At 41.8% G+C, this 25,376-nt stretch overlaps 1 protein-coding gene and 1 long non-coding RNA gene across 4 annotated transcripts in view; one reads left to right on the forward strand and one right to left on the reverse strand.

Moving 5' to 3' along the window:
* The window catches only part of LOC133135948 (E3 ubiquitin-protein transferase MAEA), a 36,381-nt gene extending 12,480 nt beyond the window's left edge, over positions 1–23,901 (forward strand). The window contains exons 4-9 of one of the 3 annotated variants that reach the window (XM_061253331.1): positions 8,947–9,069; positions 12,443–12,519; positions 12,949–13,057; positions 17,111–17,244; positions 19,884–20,079; positions 22,806–23,901. In XM_061253331.1, coding sequence (XP_061109315.1) covers positions 8,947–9,069; positions 12,443–12,519; positions 12,949–13,057; positions 17,111–17,244; positions 19,884–20,079; positions 22,806–22,838 — 672 coding nt within the window. In that variant the 3' untranslated portion in view covers positions 22,839–23,901. The remainder of the gene's footprint in view (positions 1–8,946; positions 9,070–12,442; positions 12,520–12,948; positions 13,058–17,110; positions 17,245–19,883; positions 20,080–22,805) is intronic. The other 2 variants (XM_061253329.1, XM_061253332.1) reach the window with 2 other exon arrangements.
* The window catches only part of LOC133135949 (uncharacterized), a 40,770-nt gene continuing 15,449 nt past the window's right edge, over positions 56–25,376 (reverse strand). Inside the window, exons 2-3 of the long non-coding RNA XR_009709460.1 lie at positions 4,846–4,987; positions 56–3,131 (exon numbers count right to left, since the gene is read on the reverse strand). This is a non-coding gene — a long non-coding RNA (uncharacterized LOC133135949). The remainder of the gene's footprint in view (positions 3,132–4,845; positions 4,988–25,376) is intronic.

Consider the following 25,376-nt stretch of genomic DNA (forward strand, 5'->3'; position numbering starts at 1 on the left):
AGACACCGGGTTTAATAAAATATATTTATTAAACAAACATACAAACACAGAACAGATAAGCTAACGGGAAGGGGAAATTAGTAGGGTGTGTGTGTGCGCGCTCAAGCGCGCGTGTCCCTTGAACAAAGGAAAGTAAAGTGGGCGTGTTAGTTATTGTTAGCTGTGAGAAGACTACTTGCGTAGTTTACTCTATATATGCGCAAAAGACGGCAAATCAATTCACGTACATATATATATATATAGCTAACAAATTACTTTCCAATGATAAAATGGCAAATATGGAAACACAGATTCACAAAAACAGTTCAGACTAAACTAAACACTGGCTATGCCTGAATGTTTGTTGTCTTACTGAGTCCATACACTTTGCTGGATCCAAAAGACGTGCTGTCCTTGTAGACGCGGCGATGGTAATGTGAATGTACTGGAGAGATGTGCAGGCTGGGGTGTTCCCGTCTTAGCCGCGCGTTGTCGTCTAGTCCACTCGGTTGCTGGAAGGATGTTCGCTGGTCCTTTTTCCGGGTGGAAAGGTTTGTTGCTGTTGGTGAGCTTTGCAGGCCACTAAGTTACCGCAAAGTAACTGGGTGTGTCCGTAGGCCTGGTAGTGTGCTATGCAGCATTCAGCCTCTGTCCGAGTCTCGGAGCAGATGAGCTGAAGCAAATAGCCAAAAAGGGTGCGTTGAAAATAAGTGGGAAGAAGAGAAGAGGATAAAGAGAGAAAGAGAGCGATCCCGAGAACATGTCTTGCTCTTATACGGGAAAGTTTATTGCTCCCGCCATTACGGGATTGGCTGAAACAAGCTAGACGTCATGTGGGGTGGAGTTCTTCATAGAGGGAGCAGGAGAAGAACTATACTGAATCCAGCATCTATGCATGCCTTGTGGAGGGGATGTACCTCTACAATGTGTAAAATTGTGAGGATTTATAATTAAAATGTATCCGTCTTAATAATACTCACATACGGCACCAATTAGTAGGGGTAGCAGCATAACTGCAATAAGTAATCCGTGTCATAAAATTACCACCAAATAAATGTATTTCCGGAAATCAACATGAATAGTGTGGATTAATATATCAGTTCAACCTTAATGTGTTGTGGACTAAACTTGTCCGTAACTGGAATTTTAATGTGATATACTTTTAAACTCTGAGCGTTCCATCAATAATAAGATTAGGACTCTGATGGAACCGATAACGGCACCACAACAGTCACGTGTTACATTTGAGAATTTTTTGTGTCCGTCGTGGAACTTCAGTGGGTGCATGAGTCTGCGTGCAGAGGCTTATAGAACGCTAAAGGTGCCAAAACGTCTTACAAAGCATCTTACAAAATATGTCTAATCCCAGTCATTGTGATGTGTTGTAATTTGACGTCTTGAGACATTTATTTTTCACGTGTTATAATTTGACCTGTTAACACAGCAAAAAATGCTTTGTGAACACGGCAAAACTGGAAGCCTTTAGACACAAAAAATGTATGTGTCTAATGGTGGTTTTCATTTTTAATGGTGCTTAGCGCAACCTTCTGTCAGATGCAGCTGGGTTTCAATTCAATGGGTTAATATTGCCGGCAATCGGCCTCTTAATCCATCCATCCATCCATTATCTGAACCCGCTTATCCTGAACAGGGTCGCAGGGGGGCTGGAGCCTATCCCAGCATACATTGGGCGAAAGGCAGGAATACACCCTGGACAGGTCGCCAGTCCATCGCAGGGCACACACACCATTCACTCACACACTCATACCTACGGGCAATTTAGACTCTCCAATCAGCCTAACCAGCATGTCTTTGGACTGTGGGAGGAGTACCCGGAAACCCACGCAGACACAGGGAGAACATGCAAACTCCCCACAGAGAGGCCCCGGCCGACGGGGACCTTCTTGCTGTGAGGCGGCAGTGCTACCCACTGCACCATCATGACACAGTCATGTCAACATGGAACAGAATGTCAAAGGAATGTTTTCAACAGCTTGTGGAATCCCTGCCAGGAAGAATTGAAGCTGTTTTAAGAGCAGAGATGCCCTACCCAGTATCAGTATAGTGTTCCTAATAAAGTGAGTGTAAGTGTATATTATCTTTGTTCTTTTAAGAGTATATGGCCTGTGGTGTGTCAACAAAGGACCATAACCATTGGCAGCATTTAAAGGCCCTATTGGATTGCTTATTTTTATTCTTCTCCTCACGTTCATGAATAAAATAAGATTTGATTATAGACATGGGATTTAATGTTTGAATCTTATTTTTTGTTTTCCACTTTGCATGTGCACTTCAAAACATTTAGCTGGTAAAGACAATGTTTTAATTAGGTTCTAAAAATAGAATTATATTATACATTATATAATTGCTGGTGTGGATCTGTGTCCAATCAGAAGAGGAGAACTTGAGCCAGACAAAGGTCATTGGCTCAAGCTTGATTAATTTACTCAGACCAACAAAATATACACACGTGTAGATCTCGGCAGCAAATGGCATAACAGTCAAAGGAGAAATGGGCATATATGTGGGGGTGCTCCTTCCCATGGCTGAGCCCCAGAACACATCCATAAAGAGGCAGACGGCATTTTTCTCTCTCCTCAGATCACAGTGCACCCATGATAGGCCACTATGTTTCTCAATCGCATCTGTGAAACTAGCCAGAACTGTGCTGCTGCAGTTGTTGCCAGCTGCCTGGAGGAAGACTACATGTCTGCTGTTCCATCAATGCCACCATGTATTATGATTCTCCATCTAGAGTGGTTAAAGAAGAAAATGATTTGCATTCTGGTTCAATAAGCAGAGGTGACTTCACATGGTGCCCATTATGCTTTCACAAATTACTCACTTCTGGGACTTATTCACACTTTCATATTTGGTTTAGCTACAACTTAGAAATGCATTCTCTCAAAGCAAAAATACAGTGGCCTCCAGAATTATTGGCACCCTTAAAATGAAGAAGGTTGCATATTTCTTGGAAGGCTAGAAACAGTGTCTTCTTGGATGTAACTGTTATTGTAATTTGTATCGCCCCTTGCTGCTGATCATGTGTTCTCAACTCCTGAAGAAAAACTAGAGACAGCAGTTCACCAGCCAGGTCAGGCTCAATTAATCTTCCACTTGCCCAGCGAATGTTCCTCGCCATTGATTCCATTCTGTAAATGCAGAATATTGAAGTCAGCAAAGCATCAACGTCTTTTAAATTGGGCTCCTTCCCGGAAACAGACACTGTAAATATACAATCAGAAGTGGTAACATCTATGCTCACTTTCATGAGCTGATCATAGAACTGTCTGGCTACACGCTCCATGTGCAGTGAATGAAGTGCTTACTTTTGGATAAGCACAGCTGGTGACAAATATAGCCTACCAATTGAAATGCTGAACTAGACAGCCTATAGCACAGTATCTTTTTAAATTAGCAATTTATTTGATACTATGGTAATTGTCTACAACAACACAAACAGATTGGTGTCTTGCTGACTGTTTCTGCTCTGACATGAGTTAGTTGTTTCTGTATTTGTTGTTCAGTTTGTATTCTTTTACTACCCAGTGATAACTGTCCATGACAATTACATACAATTACATACTACAATAGAAAGGCCTACGCCTGCAGCCTCCAACAGGTAGCTTGTGAGCTATTAGAAGGTAACTTTTACTTAAGTCCTTTTAAGATAATTGCTAAGTAACCTGCATGCCTCTCTTCATGAGACAAACTACAAGATCGCTTTGTTATATTCATTTTTTCAATCAGCCTATCCAACATGTGGTCTCCTGAAGATTTGATTGCAACAACATACCATTTCAATTTTGAAGTTTAACGTTGATGTTACTAAATTAATGTAAGCACATTTATCTATTCAGCCTACTGCCTATGGTTCCACACAAAAGAACCTGCCTTGAGCACTGATGGGGTCATGTAAGCTGTTGCCTGGCATAGCTGGAAACTAGACTGTAGACCTATTGATGTAGAAACCATTTTGTATTGTAGTAGACAGGCCACATTTTTGTCATTTATTGTTAGTTTTATTTCTTATCTTTATGTTTTTGCAACACTGACGCCACTTTATGCAAATCTGGTTAATCTGGTAATCTTGATCCACTGTAACATTGTGGTGGGGAAGCTGTTGCTAATGAGAGACTACGAACCTGGGCAGGCTTTTATGGCTCAGCCTGCAAAACAGAGTGAATAGGTACTTGGACCATCGTGAGCTAACACGGTATTCCTAACAGTTGTGCAGTTATTCTTTTTTTTTTCTATAAATATTGGTCCAATTCATATAAATCAAAGTGTTTTACTGTCTGGGATAGTCACCAAGCAACCATAGTCATAAACCACATTCATCAGGAGGAAAAATACCATTGTACGGATGTTGTACAGACTATTCGGCCACGTTCAGCCCCGACAAAACATTTATTTAAACAGAAACAGTGGCGCGCTGAACAAATCATGGGTGGACTGACTGACATAGTACAATTTGCTCCAGTGGCATCTGAGAAGGTATTGTTCAACACAGAAACTGTAGCAAAACGTTTTCTGGTGATTTTACGTTACTCTGGAAGCGGACAACCATCTGATCGTCTGATGTGTCAGGCCACGTATAGGGTAACTTCCAGTATATCATTGAAAAGTCAAAACTAGGCTATAGATGGATATATTTGTAAATGGCAAATAAAATAATTTTTGATTTTCTTCATTTTAGCTGTAGTGTTTTTAATAAACCAAAAAAAGGATAGTTCCGGTCTGTAAAATACAAATGTATTTTGATAGACTTACCTTGACCCTTTGTTCAAAAGCAATGCAAGTTGATGAAGTTGGTTAACATTAGTTAAGTCAACATGTTCAGTTTCCCCCAGAAGCTTAACTTACCATATAACAATGCTTGTTCCTGTTTTTGTTGTTGTTGTTCTTCATCGTTGTCAGATTCAGATTCAGATTTAGCTTTATTGTTGCATCTTCATCATATTCACATAAAAAAAGAGCAAAAATCTTAAGTCTTGCCCCCCTTGACCTACAGCAGAACAATACAATATGGAATAAGACAATACAATACACTATAAAAACATAATAAAACCGACATGATAATGATGCTGAAGAGAACCAAGTGCTGAATATAATAAATATGTAGCCTGCTAAAAACAGTAGTGCAGCATAAAATCAATGTAAAAATACTTAAAATACCAGCCATTAAAATTATTATTCAATGTTCATGAGCCTGGTAGAAGGAGTCCTTGAGTCTGCTGGACCTGGCTCTGAGGCTGCGGTACCGCCTCCCCAAAGGCAGCACCTGGAACAGGCTGTTGTTGGGGTGGCTTGGATCTTTGACGATTTTGTGGGCCTTGCTGATGCACCGACTGTCGTAAATGTCCGGTGTATGCAGGGGAGCTCACAGCCACTGATCTTCTGAGCTGTCTTTACGACTCTTTGTATTGCTCTGCGGCTGTGAGCATACCATGCTATGATACAGCCAGTTAAAACACTTTTGGTTGTTCCCCTGTAGAAAGCATGCAGGATGCTGGGCCCCATGCCAAACTCTTTGAGCCTTCTCAGGTGGAAGAGGTGTTGTTGGGCCTTCTTCACCACCTGATCAGCATCAGAGTCTCCCATTTTAGGTCCTCTGATATTGATGCCAAGGAACCTAAACTGGCCCACTCTCTCCACAGCAGCATCTCCAATTGTGATGGGGGCCAATCCCGTCTTCCTCCCCCTCCCCCTCCTGAATTCCACCACCAGCTCTTTGGTTTTGGCCACGTGGGACAATATCCTCTACACTCTTCCATACAAACGACATAACTGCATCTGAATATTCATGGATGTCATCTGATGTGTCATAGAACAAGTCCCAGTCTACATCATCAAAACAACCCTGCAACTCAGCATCCGATTGGTAAGACTAGCAGTGGATCTTCTTCACTATAGGCGCTGCCTGCTTTAGCCTCTGCTTATAGGTTGGCAGGAGTAGAATGGAGGTGTGGTCTGACTTGCCAAACGGTGGACGGAGGAGGGTCTTGTAGGCATTGCGGAAGCAGGAGTAACTGGTCTAACATGTTGTTGCCTCGCATGTTCATCTTGATATGTTGAAAATACTTTGGAAGTACTTTTTTTAGTGACGCCTGGTTAAAATCACCAAGGACAATGGAAGCTGCCTCTGGATGTTTATTTTCCATGTTGCCTATGGACTCGTGCAGTTCTTTCAACGCTCGCTCTGTCAGGTTTTGGAGGTATATACACAGCTGTTATAATAATGGACGTAAATTCCCTCAGGTGAGCAGAAGGAGTTCAACAAGTGAACACTTGCAGAATTACACCATTCGTTGTTGATCATAAAACATACGCTTCCTCCTTTACTTTTCCCGGACAGCTCACTTGATCTATCCGCTCGGAACTATTGTATGGTCCGGTATTATTGGTGATAGCCAAGTTTCTGTCACACAGATGATATTGCAGTCTCTTGACTCACATTGGAATAGAATCCTAGCCCTAAGTTCACTCGTCTTATTGTCCAAGGACTGCACGTTGGCTAGCAGTATGCTGGGAAGTGGGGGAGGGCTAGCTCGCTTCCTGAGCCTCACAAGCACCTCAGATCTGCGTCCCCTTCTCTGGCTTCTCCTTCGCTTCTGCTCCGTCCATACTATGGTGGAAGTAGATGAGTCCTCTGGCCGGGTGAACGAGGGATCGTTGTGGATAAATTCCGGAATGGGGCGAGTGGTCGTTGAATCACAAATTCTCAGCAATGTTTCTCTGTCATACTTCAAATAGCCGGAAACTTTCTCTCTTTCTCATCTTCTATGACTCAATGATCTTGAATAAAGTTTTCAAGGTTTAAAGTTTCCACCCTCCCCCATGGAACCTCTATGTAATCCCAGGACATTTGCGTGGTGAGGTCACGTGAAAGGGACATGGTGGTTATGTTCTCAGGGATGTCATGATGATGAAGGCTTACGTTCTGCGTCATGCAGCGTCCAAAACTGCAAAAATTCTGGCTAAGAATACTTCTTAAAAATTCTGCCTAACACAACAGCTTCTGCTGTATTAATGGGTCAAAAGTGACCATGGTTAGGCATATTTTGTAAGATGCTTTGTAAGATCTATTACAGTTGGCACCATTGGCGTTCCATAGAAGCTTGCTGTCTCGCGATCATTTTGGCAGTTGGCTTGTGGTTCGAACCGTCAGAATTCTGAAAGATGGCCAGATCAACATTTTCGCTGGGCACTGAGTCCCTGAGTCCCAGCTGATTTGTGAATAGTTTAAATGGATTTTGATAATACACATGTTAGACCAATCATGTTTTGTGTTAAAACATTGTTACAAGACCTTTGTTAATCCCTTCCTATCAATGAAAAAGGCTCACTGGCATGTTGACTCAAAATTAGCATGTTGGTTTCAAAATTCAGTGTCAAAATTCGCCCCCTACCAAGAAAAAAACTAGAAAACACCATTCTGCACTAACTGTAATTTGTATTCAGACATTCAGAACAACACAAAAAACAATCATAACATTTACACATAACTTAACTATATAAGTATAAAGATATATTCAAAAAGACCCGTAAATATCTAAAACAAATGACATAGACAAATGGAAACTAATTGTATAAGTGTCTAAATACATTACCCATCACTGTCAACCAAGCAGTTTTATATTATTTTTAACGATTTCGCACAAATCAGAAAAAATATTATATTCTATATATATTCTATATATTCACAGTATTATGAATGAATTGTGAATTATTTGGTAGAATTTCGTAGGTAGCAAAGTTAGAGGTGCGTTATTTTATTGATTCCCCCAGAGCCGCCCCCCTCCCCATCTCGTACTTCTGAGTAGGATACCTTCAGGCAGCCGCATAGCTCACAAATTAGGGCGCCCACTCCACATGGGGGTGACATGATATTGTGCTGTGTATGAACCGGCCAACCAGGGGGCTGCCAGTGTTCCCCGGTTCGCTAAGTCAGTCATGTCCGGGTTGTTAGCATTTAATAAAATGTGTGCATGTATGTTAAAAGTGTATATTACCCTGTGTGGGGTACCCAATATACAATATCAGTGACGTGATTTGCAAATGAGTGATAGAAAACAGATTGCACAGATGTCACCATTTCTGTGCGGGGCCCCCCATGCTGCCCCCGGCAAGTTGCTGCCCATGTTGCCTATCGCGAAATCCGCGACTAGATTCCGCGCAATGGAATATGCCTACAAATACAGCTGGTCACTGTCAATTTGATGGAAATAGCGAGATGTGCAACTTGGAGATGGATGTAGGAACGATCCAGTTTCAGGATACTGAAAGGTGTGTGGCCCCATTTTGCCTTGCTGCAGCCTTGACTACTGTGCAGTGACATACAGCTGACCTACAGTTGTATGCAAAAATGTGGGTAACCCTGTTCAAAAAGCCTTTTACAGTTAATATCTTGGTGAACAGAAGCGAACCTGACCTCTAAATGGTACAGTGTTAAACATGACCCATTTCTTCACATTTTAAAGCAAGATTACTTTTTATTTAATTGTTTTTTTCAGTTTTTAAATTAGTTTTTAAAAAGCAAAAAGGCCCTGTGCCCTTGTTGTTTGAAGTACATTGTGACTGAATAGCCACTGCAGTTGGATACTTTAGAAGGCATGAAGTTACTTCTGAATAAAAAGTTTAGGCTTGCAATAATACTGATTCATTGAAGCCCTAACAAATAAATCACCTTGGTCTGGGCCTTAGTAATCATGATCTTTTTAAAAAGTAACAAAGAATACTCCAAAAGGGTTCCCAAACTTTTGCACAGGGCCCTTTTTTTTTTTTTTTATCATTTATATACCGTAAAAATAAAAATAAAAAGTGATTTAAATTTGCAGAAAGGTCTCATGTTTAATATATACAGTTCAGGTTTGCTTCTGTTCACCTAGATATAAATTGTAAAAGACTTTTTAACAGGGGTGCCCACATTTCTGCATACGACTATACCTGTGCCCTGCCTTCCAGGACCTGGTCAACATTGAGATGTTCCTTACTGCCAAGGAGGTTGAGGAGTCACTGGAGCGCCAGGAAACGGCCACGTGCCTGGCATGGTGCCATGACAACAAATCCCGCCTCCGTAAAATGAAGGTACAAGCCCTTTTAATTTTCAGAAATGCACCATCTCTGAACTCTGTCCCCAACAAAGTCTACCCCTGAATAAACGGCACTGCCAGATAATTGATTACTTGTGATTAGCTGTTTTGAATATAAAGACTATACTGCATAGCACTGAATGTACATCACCACCCCTCCTCCCCAAAAAATGCCCTTTGACAGGAACTGAATCTTTTCAAGGCATGCCACAAAACTAATGTTCCTTTTTTTTTTTCTTTGGCACCCTATATTTTTTACAAATAAATCTGATTTTAGACGTTTCTTTATTTCCATTTCCTTGTATTTCATTAAATAAAATAACATGTACAGTGCAGTCCATAAATATTTAGACAGTGGTAACATTTCTGTTCATTTGGCTCTGTACTTCACCATTTGAAATTAAGCAATGGTACTTTGCATAGAACCAGTGTTGGTGAACATGAGGACCATACCATGTTCACAAACGCTGGTTATGGCTTCCTTGACTGTCATTGACAAAAGCCTAGAATCAAGACAAGATACTGAAAGCTTTCTTACACCTGCAATGAGGAAGTCATTGAATTCACCTGACTAATGAGAAACAGTTCAGAAGCCAAGAGTTCAGAAGCTGAGACACCACAGTTCTTCTGCAGAATTTGGCTCTCCAATGTATTTGGAACAATCTGCCAGCCGATTTGTATTGGTCTATAGCAAGAACATAAAATGTTTGAACACAGTATATTTATAAATCACATTGCATTACAGTCATATAGCATACGTACAATAAAGTACTCCATGACACGGCCTCATAAGTACCAAGATACCTCGCCCAGAAAAGGGAAACCGGGGCCCCCTTCTGGAGCCAGACCCAGGAGAGGAGCTCGTCGGCGAGCATCTGGTGGCCGGGCCTTATCACATGGGGCCCGGCCGGGCACAGCCCGAATTGGTAACGTGGGGTCGCCGCCCTGTGGGCTCACCTCTTGCAGGGGTCGGCATTGGAGTCGGGTGCTTTGCCCAACGGGGCGGTGGGGAAAGGCGGGGATCCGGGTGCGCTGATCCTCGGCGTTGCAGACTGGTGCTGGGGACGTGGAACGTCACCTCTCTGGTGGGGAAGGAACCGGAGCTAGTGCGGGAGGTGGAGCGGTATCAACTGGATATAGTTGGGCTCACCTCCACGGACAGCACTGGTTCCACCGTGGTTCCACCTGGGGAACGAGAGGGTCGCCTCTTTGCGATTACGTGTCGCTGGGGGGAAAGCTCTGACTGTCATTTGTGCTTATGCACCAAACGGCAGTTCAGAGTATCCAGCGTTCTTGGAGTCACTGGCCAGCATCCTGGAAAGTTCTGCTAGGCAATGATGGAGAAACCTGGAAGGGAGGAATGGCCTGCCTGATCTTAACCCGAGCGGTGTCTTGTTATTGGACTTCTGTGCTGGTCATGGATTGTCCATAACGAACACCATGTTCGAGCATAGGGTAGCGCATAAGTGTACTTGGTACCAGAGCACCTTAGGCCAAAGATCGCTGGTCGTATCGTCAGACCTGCGGCCGTATGTCTTCGACACTCGGTTGAAGAGAGGAACAGAGCTGTCAACTGATCACCACCTGGTGGTGAGTTGGATCAAGTGGCCGGGGAGGCCGCCGGACAGACCCGGTAAACCCAAACATGTAGTGAGGGTGAACTGGGAACGTCAGGCGGAGGCCCCGTCCGCGAGGTCTTCAACTCCCACCTCCGGAGGAACTTTGTTTAAAGCCTCCATTGCAGAGGCGGCAAGCAGGAGCTGTGGCCAGAAGGTCATCGGTGCCTGTCGGGCGGCAACCAAAGAACCCGTTAGTGGACACCAGTGGTGAGGGAGGCCGTCAAACTGAAGAAGGAGGCCTTTTTGGTTTGGCTAGCCCGGGGGTCCCCTGAAGCAGCAGACAGGTACTGGGTGGCCAGAAGGGCTGTGGCTTCGGCAGTCGCTGAAGCAAAAACCCGGGTATGGGAGGAGTTCGGGGAGGCCATGGAGAAGGACTTTCGGCTGGCCTCGAGGAAGTTCTGGCAAACCATCCAACGACTCCAAAAGGGAAAGCAGGGCTTATCTCAGGCTGTTTTCAGCAGGGGAGGAGAACTGCTGATCCGGTGGTGGAAAGAGCACTTCGACTCCGCCAAGGTTGCCCTTTGTCACTGGTCCTGTTTGTGATATTCACGGACAGGATCTCAAGGCGCAGCCGCGGTGAGGAGAGTGTCGGGTTTGGTGACCTCAGAATTGCGTCTCTACTTTTTGCGGATGATGTGGTTCTGCTGGCTTCATCGGACCGTGACCTTCAGCACGCACTGGAGCGGTTTGCAGCTGAGTGTGAAGCGGCCGGGATGAGAGTCAGCACCTCCAAGTCCGAGGCCATGGTTCTCTGCCTGAAAACGGTGGATTGCTCCCTCCGGTTTGGGAACGAGTCATTGCCCCAAGTGAAGGAGTTCAAGTATCTTGGGGTCTTGTTCACGAGTGAGGGTAGAAGGGAGCGTGAGATCGACAGGCGAATCGGTGCAGCGTCAGCAGTGATGCGGGCATTGCACTGGACCGTCGTGGTGAAGAGGGTGCTGAGCCGGAAGGTGAAGCTCTCGATTTACCAGTCGATCTACATCCCAACCCTCACCTATGGTCACAAGCTTTGGGTAGTGACCGAAAGAACGAGATTGCGGATACAAGTGGCCGAAATGAGCTTCCTACTTAGGGTGGCTGGGCTGAGCCTTAGAGATCGGGCATCTGATCAGGATGCCTCCCGGGCGCCTCCCTTCGGAGGTTTTCCGGGCTCGTCCAACTGGGCAGAGACCCGGAGGTAGAACCAGAACCCGCTGGAGAGATTATATATCTCTCCTGGCCTGGGAATGCCTTGGGATCCCCCAGGAGGAGGGAATGTGGAATGTGTTGCTGGGGAGAGGGACGCCTGGAATACCCAGCTTAGCCTAGCCTACTGCCACCGCAACCCGACTCCAGATAAGCGGGTGAAAATGGATGGATGGATGGACAATAAAGTACAAATCAGAACCAAGGACAAGTGCGTTGAAGACCCTAGAGGACTGTCTTCAACAGTATAGCCACCCACCGGATGTTGTTTAAATCAAGCTTTATACAGTGTCTTCACTTTTCAATATGCTATCTTATCGCATTTCAGAGCAGTCAAATGATGTGTATGTTAAAATAAGCATGGGTTGTCAGAAAATGAAAAGTGCTTTGTGTAAGTCAATACAGCCCTGCAGTGGTTAAACACCACACACCAGGCCCATGAGTTTAAATGCAAGACAGGGAATCTCTCCTACGCTAGGGAAATGTACTTACTCAAAATTAATATATCAGCTAATTACATAAAGTTCTGTATCATGATGGTTGCTTACATGATTCCCATTTCAGAGCTGCCTTGAGTTCAGCCTGCGGATTCAGGAGTTCATCGAGCTCATTCGTCAAAACAAGCGTATGGATGCTGTCAGGTATGAGGCCAAGCCATGGCTGTGATTAGGGTCAAGTTGTAATGTGCACTCTGGACAAAATAAAGATAAATTAAGACAACCCCTTAAAGGGAAACTTTGCTTCCGATTCAGAATATTCACATGAGAGGGATATTTTCACTATGTGTAAAGAAAGGGCACATTTCTCTGTTACTTGGCTCATACTTTCCACTTTCTGCAGTTTTCCCTGCAATATCAGACTGATGTTTATGAAAAACTATGAGCCATGAGCTCTATTTTATCTCCCAGCCCACTGACTCATCCAGTCACAAGCTACATAACAAAAATTTGCCATCGGAATCCTATGAATAATAACAATAATTAATTGTTCTGTATTACTCAACTGCAAAGCCATTTCCTGTCTCCTGTGCTTTGTCTCCCCCTTATCCGCTTTCTCGTTCTGTGACTCAGACACGCACGGAAGCACTTCAGTCAAGCAGAGGGTGGGCAGCTGGATGAAGTGCGGCAGGTGATGGGCATGCTGGCATTCCCCTCCGACACACACATCTCCCCATATAAGGTAATACCGCACCCGTACACTTGCAAGCACACACAGCCATAGAAGATTATGGATTACACACCTCTCCATACAGGGTAACACCACAGATATTTGAAGATATTATCAAAGTATTATCAAAGTATTATCAAATAATTTCTGTAGCTGTTGGTTGACTTATGGCTTATTGGTTTCTTAAGGTTCACAGGAGATCTGTGTTCATTTGTTGACACGTGAATTCAAACTACCAGCAAACTGGACATTGCCTTCCGCTATGCAGTATCTGCATGAAAATAAATAAAGTAATACATTATCACTAGGCTATTTGTCCATCGGATATATTCAGCAAAAAATGGACCACGTCAATCTCACCACCACGAGTGTCCCATGCCATATAAAATGCTTTGGCAAAGTTAAAAATATATCAAATTGTTCAGAGACCTGTATTGGCATAAAAGTAAAATCATTAGATCAGTCATCTATGAAAACATGAAGAATTATCATTTTAACCGATACACTTTTAAAAATGACACATGATCGACAATGTAAATGTAACTCTTTAATGTAGCACTTAGGCTGTTAGACTTACACTATTAAGATTTCCCAAAATAAAGTTTGAAAATGCAATTAAATTTGTCAGTACCAGTAAAAAAAGGGGGGGAAACGCCCCCTAGTGGTCATAGGCAATATCGGTTAACCGTTTAAAAATGGGATGGTAACTGTTTATAAAAACTGATGATTTGTCACATCCCTAGAATAAATACGGTATAATCTAGTTTAAATTCATGATTCGAGAGCGATCATGAATTTAAACTGTGCAGCAGTGCATATACAACAGTGCATACATGTGCCAATACTTTTGCACAGTACTGGATGTAATTTATTTTTCACCAGTATCAAGTAAATGAAAATGCATTGGTCGAAGGAGACCATAAAATGTTTGAATGCAGTATATTTATTCATCACATTACATTACAGTAACATTTAGCAGGCACTCTTATCCAGAGCAACATACAATAAAGTAAAACAACTAGGGACATTGTGTGTTGAAGACCCTAGAGGACTGTATTGAACAGTATAGCCACCTCCCAGGTGTTAGTTGTTTAAATCAAGCTTTATTCAGTGGCTTCACTCCTTTGTCTTCACAACATCTGAAAGCAACTGGCCGAAATCGAAATATAAACATTTTGAACTGAAGATTAGATTGGATGTTCTGTTCATCTGGTATAATGGTACAGTTTGCTGCAAGAAACTGTAATACAAAAAAATGGTTTTTTTCATTACAGTTCAACTTTGCAACTCTTTCCATTCATTCCTTGGAATGCACCCAGTTTTTAAATTGTAGAATTGAATTGGCCTGAGATCAGTGTTCCAGTGCCGTGCAATGTATATAAGTAGATTAAAAACATTAATTCAGTCATTTTCAGTTCTGTCAGATTAAAAAATGATCAGGTTAATTACATGGTTTGTGGTCTTAATTAATTGCAACAATGTTTCAACTTGCTCAAATGAAGCCTTAAAGAGTTTTCAATGTTATAAATCATGAAACAGTATTTCAAAAATGAAGAAAATGCAGATACAAGTCTAATTAAATTAAAATGACATTGTTTAGTGTATAAACAATGCCAAATGTAAAGTGTGTAATTGGCATTGAGCTGTATATGTCACAGTTTGGTTCACTTTTTCTTTCCACTGAGTCTTTTGGCAAGACAATGCAGCCCTTCACAGGGCTGGTGAAAGTGGTTGTTCGGACGCCTGGGACTACCAAAAATGTGACGCATCAAATCCCAAGTGACTATCAGTAAATTGGCCTTGGGTGAACACAGTTTAACAAAAACATCTGATTTGCTGAGATTACAGGTCATTTATGTTGGGTAACCTACAGTTTTGTTCTCATTTGAGTAGAGAAGTTGGCTGGAATTCACAAGAGAGCAGTTTTAGATTATCTGAAATTTCCTCTCAACTAACTTTATCTCGGGCATGCCTGCACTAGTCAGTGCCTGCAGCATTACCATCTCATCGTATTTGACATGATTGTTACCATTAAGGCAGGAGAAACTGTATATCAGATGACAATTCTCAATTGTTTAGAGGAACCCATGGTTGTTAACTCGTATCGCACTGCTGGTTTTTGTTCTCTATTTGGCAAACTGCAGGCAGCATATTAATTTAGAACGGTGATTGGGCTTGACCTGGACTACCTGTCAAACGTTTAACAATTATGTGAAATTATACAACGGATAGATTCGGTCCATTGTCTCTATTAGTCAGTTTGCGCTCCAGCCATGCCGATATCCACGATATACACACGGCTAAATGGAATGTTCACACATCTTTTAAAATTATTCCGCGTTTGTACATCACTGTTATCTACTTTGTGATTGAACTGAACTTAACTTAACGTTATCAGCATCTCGCCTCGAGTAGCCTACCAAAGTAAAGTAAAATAAAATGAGTGTGTTTAAAGTGTCCTTTGATTTGGAAAAGAGCGGAAATGAAAATACAACTTTTAGGCAACATCCTCGGATCGAAATACCAGCAAGACCACCAAACCTCGGTGAAGCAAATAAAGACTCATAACGACGCTATGAATTTTTTAATTAACTGTACGTTATCTGACAGTGCCCAGATAAATGTCTACAACAAAGGCAAATTACTTGTGTGTCAGTGTCGTCAGGTGTAACGCAAACTAGCAAGCTAACTTTAGTACAGTGGGGATACATTATTGCTAGTTGCTAACGTTAATACCATTGCTTAGCTTGTGGAGCGGGGATACATTATTGCTAGCTAATGTTAGCAATACCGTTGCTTAGCTAGTGCAGCAGGGATATATTACTGCTAGCTAACATTGCTTAACTAGTGCAGTGGGGATGCATTATTACAATCTAATGTTATCAATACCGTTGCTTAGCAACCAATAAACTAGCCTGCTGTTCAGCGGAAGAAATACATTTACCATAAAACATATTTCCATTAAAAATACATTAATTTCAAGTTCATCCTGTCTTTCTTTTGTGAAATTTTAACGGTAACCGTTGTATAAAAGCGTTATGGAACTCGAACCTGTGGTATATCGTGGATATTGGCACAGCTATCCATGATATACCACGGGTTCTCGTTCCATAACGCTTTAATAACCACCGCCTAGCATCCAATCAGAATCGAGTATTCACCTAGACAGTGGTATACATGATAGAACTGTTGGTTCTCCAAACTTTTACTTTAGTAGATGTTTTCAAGCAGTATTTTCTTATGGAATTGGTCTTGTGATAATAACCAACAGCTTGCAGGATTGACACAATACTATAGGATTAAGGCTGACTATTTTGCAATCTTTGACCATGATTTGATGATGTTGCCTCGATTTGTCTGTTTTTTATGTTTTCATTCTGAATAGTTAAATTAAACATTAATCAGTGTCTGTAGCCTGTTTATTAAAGCCTGAGGATTATTGGAATGGAGACTGATAGCTTTTGGGTGCTTTTCTTTTATTTCTGTTCCAGTGATCTGTGTGAAGTAAGCCATAGCAAATAATATTTGATGCCTTAAAGCCAGTCTGCTGCTGTAAAACAAGCTTTAGGAACCGAAAACAAAGGAGAGAGTACTCGTATTTGCAAGGACAAACCATCTTGTCATTGTGTCGCGAAAATCACAAAATGTTCCACCTCTACTCTCGACAGGGAATTGAATTGGAGGAATTGTTGTAGCGAGAATATTGAATTGTATTTGTGTAATTTCCATTGGAATGTAAAGGAATTGACCTTGGACCAAATTTTGATAATTGATAAGGACAATTTATTGGAATTGTGGAATTGAAAGGGAGCGTGAAATTAATTGGAATTTACCCCAACTCCTGGAGCACACTGACACTTGCTTATCCACAACGAGGTGGTACCTACCCATACAACTCTGGGCTGATGCCATTTTTCTTGAATGTTGTGTTGACCTTGAGTATTCCTTACAACTATTATTTTGCATATTGTTAATGCAGTGAGTCATTGTTTGTGAATATGTAGTTAATTGGATGTGCCCATCCCAAGATTGATTGACTCAATGTGTGACACTCTCCTGTCTCAGGATCTCTTAGATCCAGCACGCTGGAAGATGTTGATCCAGCAGTTCCGCTACGACAACTACAGACTCCACCAGCTGGGGAACAACTCTGTGTTCACAATTACACTCCAGGCTGGCTTGTCTGCCATTAAGACTCCGTATCTTTACTCTTCCAGAAACCTGGTTTCTTTTATGGTGTCCCAGTGCTCAGTTTTATTCAGCTTTCCAGCACTTGAGTTAACAACACTTTCTTTTCAAATTTACAGAGATTACTACATCAGCTAAGACGGTTTTGATTAATGTGATTTTGTTTCTGAGGGCATCAAAGTCGTCTGCAAAAAAAAAAAAAATTCATGATATCCATTTGAATAGAACATTTCTGAAAGAAAATTCCATTAAATCTGTTCAGCCGAATGTAAATGTACATCATTATATTCATATGTAACCATTGCTTATATTAATGTGAAAATGAGTAATAGTTATTACATAATATAACAATATATAGTATAATAAGGACTAATTGTGCTTACAATCTTCCTCATCAGGAAATGAGTGAAATGTCTCTTGCTTCCAGGTTCATCCTCAAATGCTTGTAGGGAGTGTTACATTTCAGCAACTCTAAAATTATAAGGTGACATAAAAAGTGAAGTGAAGCAATCAAAGGTCTAGTAGTAGTTTTTTTGGACTGGTTCATATGTTTCAGTAATGAAACATGAGGGTCTCATCACTATACTCTTCTTGACTGATAATAGCCAAGCCAATTTGATTGTCTGATATAATAGATCTTGCTGCTTGTATGGATACATTTTTATGTATACAACGATACATTATTTGGACATGCAGCAAGCTAGATGGCTATCTGCTTAGCCAGCATTAGCTTGGTTTGTGCTAAACCAAATAAAATGTGTAAAACAACAGCTAGGTATTGCTCGATAGCTTAGATAGCAAGATAGATATATTGACATATTTAGATGTATACATAAGAATATCATGGCAAATATACTTTGGTTGGGCGCATGGCCTGCAAAATGGCTGTTGGCTTAGCAAAGGCTTGGTTTGTGCTAAACAAATACCTTTAGACAGCAAAAATACAAACTTACCTGAGTACAAAACATAAAGTTTGACGGCAGACGACAGTACTGTGAATCGCGTAGTTAACATTACCTTCTATGGTGTTTTTGTTTGGTTGTAATCAGAATCCTTTAATAAGCATGTTTTGCACTGATAATGATAGTCTTCATTGTCACTTTATAGATTTTGATTCTGAAAGAAATTCTTGAATTCTCCTTTCGCATCTGCAAGTATTTGCAGTAAATTTTCAGAATTTTGTTCTCGTTTTTTAATTTTCTTTTGTCTATGCTTCTACCAGCGACTAAGTTATTCATAACTGTTGCAACAGTATTTTGTGTTTTGCCATTTTACAAAGGGAGTAAACAAAGCCATGTCTGTTTGTTTATAGGTGAGGCATATATTCGTGTTTTTGAAGGTATTTCAACATCTTAAATATGTTTTATATTGCATTAAAGGTACAATAGGTAATTTTGGACTCCTAACGGTCAAGAGAGGAATTGCAACAACAGGCAACCTCAAACCACAACACTATTTATGCTTCCCACAATCTATGAATATAACGCGTAATATAAAGCGTTATTATACAGTTCAGTATTCTCGTGCACTGTTTTGGAAAGCTGACAGTGATATACGTGACACAGCCTGCCGTCTTTTTGTAGTGTTCTAGTATGAAAATGTTCCGAGCAGGTGACTTTATGAGATCTTGACTTTGGTGTGCTACACAACACTATTTTGTTTTCACTTTAGCTAACCAACTATATTGTGAGCAAGCAAGTTATTTGGTGATGTAACTAGCTGGCTATATAACTAAGATATGATAGTCTGCCACAAACGATGTAACTGCAACTTACAGTTTGACAGAAATAAAGGTTTACGGATGATTGAACATGTAAAGAGACAAAAGGAATGTGTAACTGCCAAAATTGCACTCCAGACAAGCGATCACTGTGAAACAGTGAATACTATTGCTTATCTAGTTGGAAGACAATACCGGTTCGCTATAACAAGAAAATGAGCAATTACTAGTTTGCTTCCTGAATGTACAAATATCTACCTGAAGCACAACGCTTGTGCAATCGCTACTATGCTTGTATTGCCTATATTGTATTGTAAGTGGATATTTGTAAATTCTTCAAGCTAACTATAGCTAATTTGCTTGTTGCTACCGATAACAAACTGGTATTGTTTTATAACTAGATATGTAGTCTTTGCTTGGATAATAAGCAATAGTACACAGATTGCTTGTCTGGAGTACAGTCAAAATAAGCCCCATGCCATTGACTGTGGCAGTTAGAACCAGTGTTCAACAAGTGAGCTTGAAAATGTTTTTATACATTTGACGGCCCGACAAATGTACACTTTGAAACCAGATCACCAGAGGGTGACTTTTTTTTTGTCAGTGAGCCTTTTTCAATGATAGGAAGGAATTTCAGTGGCCTTGTAACAATGTTTTAACACAAAAATCTTACCTATTGTACCTTTAAGTCACTTCAAAAACACTCAAACCTTCCTCATATGAAAAAAACACTGTATTTCTTTCCCCCATTTTGTGCCATGCTGTGAACTGCAGACTTGCAACTTGCAGACCGTTTCACCAGTCACATATTCATTGCTTCGGAAAAGTGCTTGTGTTAGAATAGCATGCTGGACATTCTGACATAGCTGCAGGCGAGGAACAGATGTGCAATTCCTGTACCGCTCCTGTCCTTAACTATCTTGACCTCAGGCAGTGCTATAAGGAAGATGGGACCTCCAAAAACCCAGACTGCCCTGTGTGCAGTAAGTCCCTGAACAAGCTGGCCCAGCCCTTACCAATGGCTCACTGTGCCAACTCCCGGCTTGTCTGCAAGATTTCAGGGGAGGTGATGAATGAGAACAATCCTCCTATGATGCTGCCCAATGGTTACGTGTATGGATATAACGTGAGTAATACTTTGTGAGTGTCACACCTACTCTGTGAGCTGATACAACATGAGCAATATATCCACATCAATGTAACATCAGTAACAAAAATCACACACAAATCAGACCTGTGTGTGGACAGTGACTGCCACAATGTGTTTGCAGAGTAAAATGAGTTTTGGGGGGGGCATAGTTATACGGTGTCTGTGAAGATGTACTAATGCAACATGGGTAATGTCATTTGCCTTTTTATATTTTCGTTTTAGCAGTGCCTCCATTTTTTTATTGGCTTGCAAGTACAAATAAAGTCTTAAAATACTCTTGTTGTGTTGAACTTGGTTCTTCACCCTCTGCTGAAATAGGAATAAGAGGATATTTCCACGACAGATGAGACGAAACATTCACACTTGGGCCCAATACTTTTAATCTAGATCAGATTTATCCATATTATGAGATCAAATTGATCTTGTAGGTTTTCTCTCTCTAAGAGGGTGTGCTCCAATTATCGGTCTATCACACTCCTCAGCCTCCCCGGGAAAATTTACTCTAGGGTGCTGGAAAGGAGGCTCCGACCAATGGTGTCCGGTTTGGTTCTCTGCTTTTTGCGGACGATGTGGTTCTGCTGGCTTCATCGGACCGTGACCTACAGCACGCTCTGGAGCGGTTTGCAGCCGAGTGTGAAGCGGCCGGGATGAGAGTCAGCACCTCCAAGTCCGAGGCCATTGTTCTCTGCCGGAAAACGGTGGATTGCTCCCTCCAGGTTGGGAACGAGCCATTGCCCCAAGTGAAGGAGTTCAAGTATCTCGGGGTCTTGTTCACGAGTGAGGGTAGAAGGGAGCGTGAGATCGACAGGCGGATCGGTGCAGCGTCAGCAGTAACGCGGGCGTGGTGAAGAGGGAGCTGAGCCTGACGGCGAAGCTCTCGATTTACCAGTCGATCTACGTCCCAACCCTCACCTATGGTCACAAGCTTTGGGTAGTGACCAAAAGAACGAGATTGTGTATACAAGCGGCCGAAATGGGCTTCCTCCGTAGGGTGGCTGGGCTCAGCCTTAGAGATAGGGTGAGGAGCTCAGACATCCGGAGGGAGCTCGGAGTAGAGCCGCTGCTCCTTTGCGTCGAAAGGAGCCAATTGAGGTGGTTCGGGCATCTGATCAGGATGCCTCCCGGGTTCCTCCCTTTGGAGGTTTTCCGGGCTCGTCCAACTGGGCAGAGACCCCGAGGTAGACCCAGAACCTGCTGGAGAAATTATATATCTCTCCTGGCCTGGGAACGCCTCGGGATCCCCCAGGAGGAGCTGGAATACGTTACTGGGGAGAGGGACGCCTGGAATACCCAGCTTAGCCTACTGCCACCGCGACCCGACTCCAGATAAGCAGATGAAAATGGATGGATGGATGGATGGTTTTCTCTCTGATTTTCAAATAATTTTCAGATAGGATCCTTCTGATCTAGATGCCACGATCAGAATCTAGATTTGCAGTCTTTAGATATGTCTGTCGGTCAAAATAATGCAACAGTTCATTAAGACAAACAAGAATGTGAAAATGTGTAAATCAGCCTATTATGCCTATTTATCTGCATTAGTACACAATACAGTGGCCAAAGTCAGTCTAATTTCAGGATGCAACCCAGGCGGCGCCCTGAGAAAAGCAACATCGGGCCGACGAAGGCACTCTGTCGCTTTCCATATGTGGGCAGTAGTAGCGATGTAGTGTGGAGCAAGTTTGTTGATTACTAAGATGTAGGCTCTACGTCGCTTACTGCTGCTCTGCTATAGAATCCGATTTGTGTCAAATGTATCAAAGAAAACATCATCTTAAGTATTAAACAAAATGGATAGTTTGCACAGGCATAAAAATAATCAATTGCAATATTTTATCTTTGGCTTGATAATTATTAAGCAAATCTACAACAAGTATGATGTAGTAAGCAATGTTGCCACTTAATCTTAGTAATGGCCAAATGCTACATCATGACTACCTACCTCACAGCAAGGAGGTCCTGGGTTCGAAAGCTAAAAAGATTTCAATTTTCCAGTGGCCAAGTCCATCACCCAGTCTGAACTCAATTGAGCATGCATTTCATCTGATGAAAATAAAACTGAAGTGAACTATCCCCCAAAAACAAGCATGCTAAAGATGGCTGCAATACAGGCCTTGCAGAGCATCACAAGAGAAGACACCCAGCAATTAGTGATGTCCATGAATCACATATGTCAAGCAGCCATTGCATGCGAAGGATATGCAACAAAATACTAAACATAACTAATTTCATTTACATAATATTGATGTGTCTCAAACATTATGTTGCCCTGAAATGGGGGATACTGTGTATAGACACTCCTGTAACCAAAGTGTATTAAAAAGTCCTTTATTAAAATGTGCATTTTAACCATGTGATTTATTTTGTATCTCAAATTGTGGAGTACAGAGGCAAATAAATAAATGGTGGGTCTTTTTCCCAAACATTATGGAGGGCACTGTACCTACTTTCTTGGGTACAAACTGGAATTTACTCATAAGAATTCTTTGTCAGTCACAGAGGCTTTTCCTCTGCTGAAATCCTCAGATATGGTTTCTCTTGTCAATCCTCATTTCTTCAAAAGCATTGATTGCTGAGAATTGAGAGCAAAACTTTTTACCTTGAGTTTTTTGTGTTCAGTGTACGGTCTAGGCTGCAAATGATCACGTTAATAAACAGCACAGTATTACATTTTTATGTTTTTCTTTTTGTTATTGGTACAGAAAGTTCATAGCACAGATGGGACAGTGAAGTAACAGAAAACCTCACAGGATAGAAAGAAGTTTGCCTGCACCAAGAAAACATACTTGATTCAGTTTCAGGCTCCACAAAGGCGGTTGTTAAACTTCAAAATTACCTACACGCACAAACATATGCATGCACACCTAACCGCACGTGAACACACACACACATAATGTTCTGTTCTTCTGTTTTTTAGTCTCTCCTGTCCATTCGCCAAGATGACAAGGTGATCTGCCCAAGAACCAAAGAGGTGTTCAGCTTCTCCCAGGCTGAGAAAGTGTACATAATGTGAGCCGTGTGGCAGCAGGATGCCCTGGGGCATTTGTGAGAGACTCAGTCCTGTCCAGCCAGAGAGTGTGATGGCTGGCAATGGTAGAAAGGCCTGGATGCAGGGAGCTGCACTCAGTAGGCCAAAGAGCCAAAATGGTGGCCATGAGATGGTTGCATCCATCTCCTGCCCCTGAAACAGTCCCAATCCCCCTTCGTTTGGAGAGTCAGCAATAACGGTAAACATGGAATACAAGAAGTTCAGAGGACTTTGGACAGGATTATGGTGATTCCTGCAGTTATTAAAAGGACTTTGTCTTTAGTTGTGACATTTACTCAACTAGTTTCATTACAGTAGCGTGGCACATATAAACAGGGCTCGGTATCATAACTCAAAGTGCTTCTGACTTTTCTAAACCTACAAGCAGGCAAGACTACAGGCTCGTCTTAATGGTGTCGAACAACAGCACTTTTATTTTTATTTTTTATAATATATAGTGAGTAAAATGTAGTGACATTTGATTAATTTTTTTAATTTTATTCTTTTATTTTAATTTTTTTACCATGTATATATAGGGTAACCCTTTGGCTGGGAATAATGGCGCATGTTTTCAGTATCTACAGCACCATCTCCCACTTCTGCTGTCTTTAAGGGGGCTGGCTGCTGCTGAACTACTCAGAAATCTTTAGCATTTGAATTGTAGAAAGGCTCTTTAGAGACTACTTATGCATGTTTATATTAGTAGGCTAGGAGATTGCTATTGTACAATTGCTGATAAAGGTTGTTTAATAAAAACAATTTGAAATCCAGCGTTTTTTTCTTTCAGTCCAGGCCTGCTTTTATAGAAGTTGAACGTGTAGAACAAAGGGAACCTGAGTACACACAAAACATATTCGTATTGAACCTTACCATCAGAGTGAAGTAGTCCCCACAACGTTTCTACAAGCACATATACCACGGTCATACCAGAGTGGGAGCCATTACCTACAAATGGAGAACACTCGGAATCTTCTCAAGACTGGCTGAACTGCCCAAATTTCACCAGGGGGCGCTGTGACTAATCATCCAGGCAGTCAGAAAAGATCCCAGAAGAACCTCCAAAGAAATGCAGGTCTCTCAGTGATCATGACTTCACAATAAGATGTCCTCTATTATTGAATATTTAGCAGATCAGGAAGGGGAAAATACTTCTTCGTGGCCCTACTGGATTAAGGCTATTATGTGCTAAGTCTACAGAAACCATGAGAGCACTGTGGAATGGACTCCCTGTGGTGTACCTTGGTACTGTATCATCTGACATAATTTAGTATATATTAAATACATTCAGGTTCTTTCTGGGGGCCAGACCAGGAACAATTAGACTGGATAGACTAAACTTAAACCCCTTCACGGTTTCCCCCTAATGGCCATGACGCTGGCCCCACAAGTTCATTCAGTGCTCCTGCAACCAAACGCTGCAGGAATTTGTTCCAAATGTTTTCCTAAGGAAAACGGGGAAATGAAATAAAATACGGGTTTCCTAAGCGCCACCACTGTCCCCTAGTTCAGCCGGTCAAACGGCACCCCCTAGCCCAGTCTCATATGCAGCTACAGTGAGTAACTGGACAATAGAGTATCTGGGAGCATGAACACCAGGATACAAGGCAACGCTTATCCACCAAAAGTTTGTATTCCATCATAGCAACTCAACAAAGCCAAAAAGGTGAGAAACACTGCTCACTGAATAGCAAAATAAATTAGATGAATTATTTTGTAATTATACAACATCATTCTATTATCTATATCTGCAGCTAAATAAGGAATACACATAAAATCTTAGCAATGGTTTTACAAATAGAGATGTCCCTTTCAAGATTCAGTGGTCATTTATTGTCTTGGACAATCCTCCCCTGGAGCAATGTAAGGTTAAGGGCCTTGCTCAAGGGCCCAACGGCTGTGTGGATCATATTGTAGCTACAACGGGCTACACCGGGATTAGAATCACCGACCTTGTGTGTCCCAGTCATTTACCTTAACCACTACGCTACAGGCCGCCCTGTGTACTTATATCCGTTTCACTAACTAGCTAGTGGTACTGATATTAGTCAACCGAGAGATGAGCACTTGTTAGCTATCTCTATCGCTATCCTAAACTGTAGGGAAAATGGCAATTTATAAGTTTCCCTAATTTACATACACCGGACTAAATAAATGCTTACTGACAGAGTAATGACTAAGCATATGCCGTTCACAAAAAGACATGCTCGCCAGTTTGACTCTACCGTATGCATCAAGAGAATCTTAT

The sequence above is a fragment of the Conger conger genome, chromosome 8, assembly GCF_963514075.1.
Source record: "Conger conger chromosome 8, fConCon1.1, whole genome shotgun sequence".
In the NCBI taxonomy this organism is placed as follows: domain Eukaryota; kingdom Metazoa; phylum Chordata; class Actinopteri; order Anguilliformes; family Congridae; genus Conger; species Conger conger.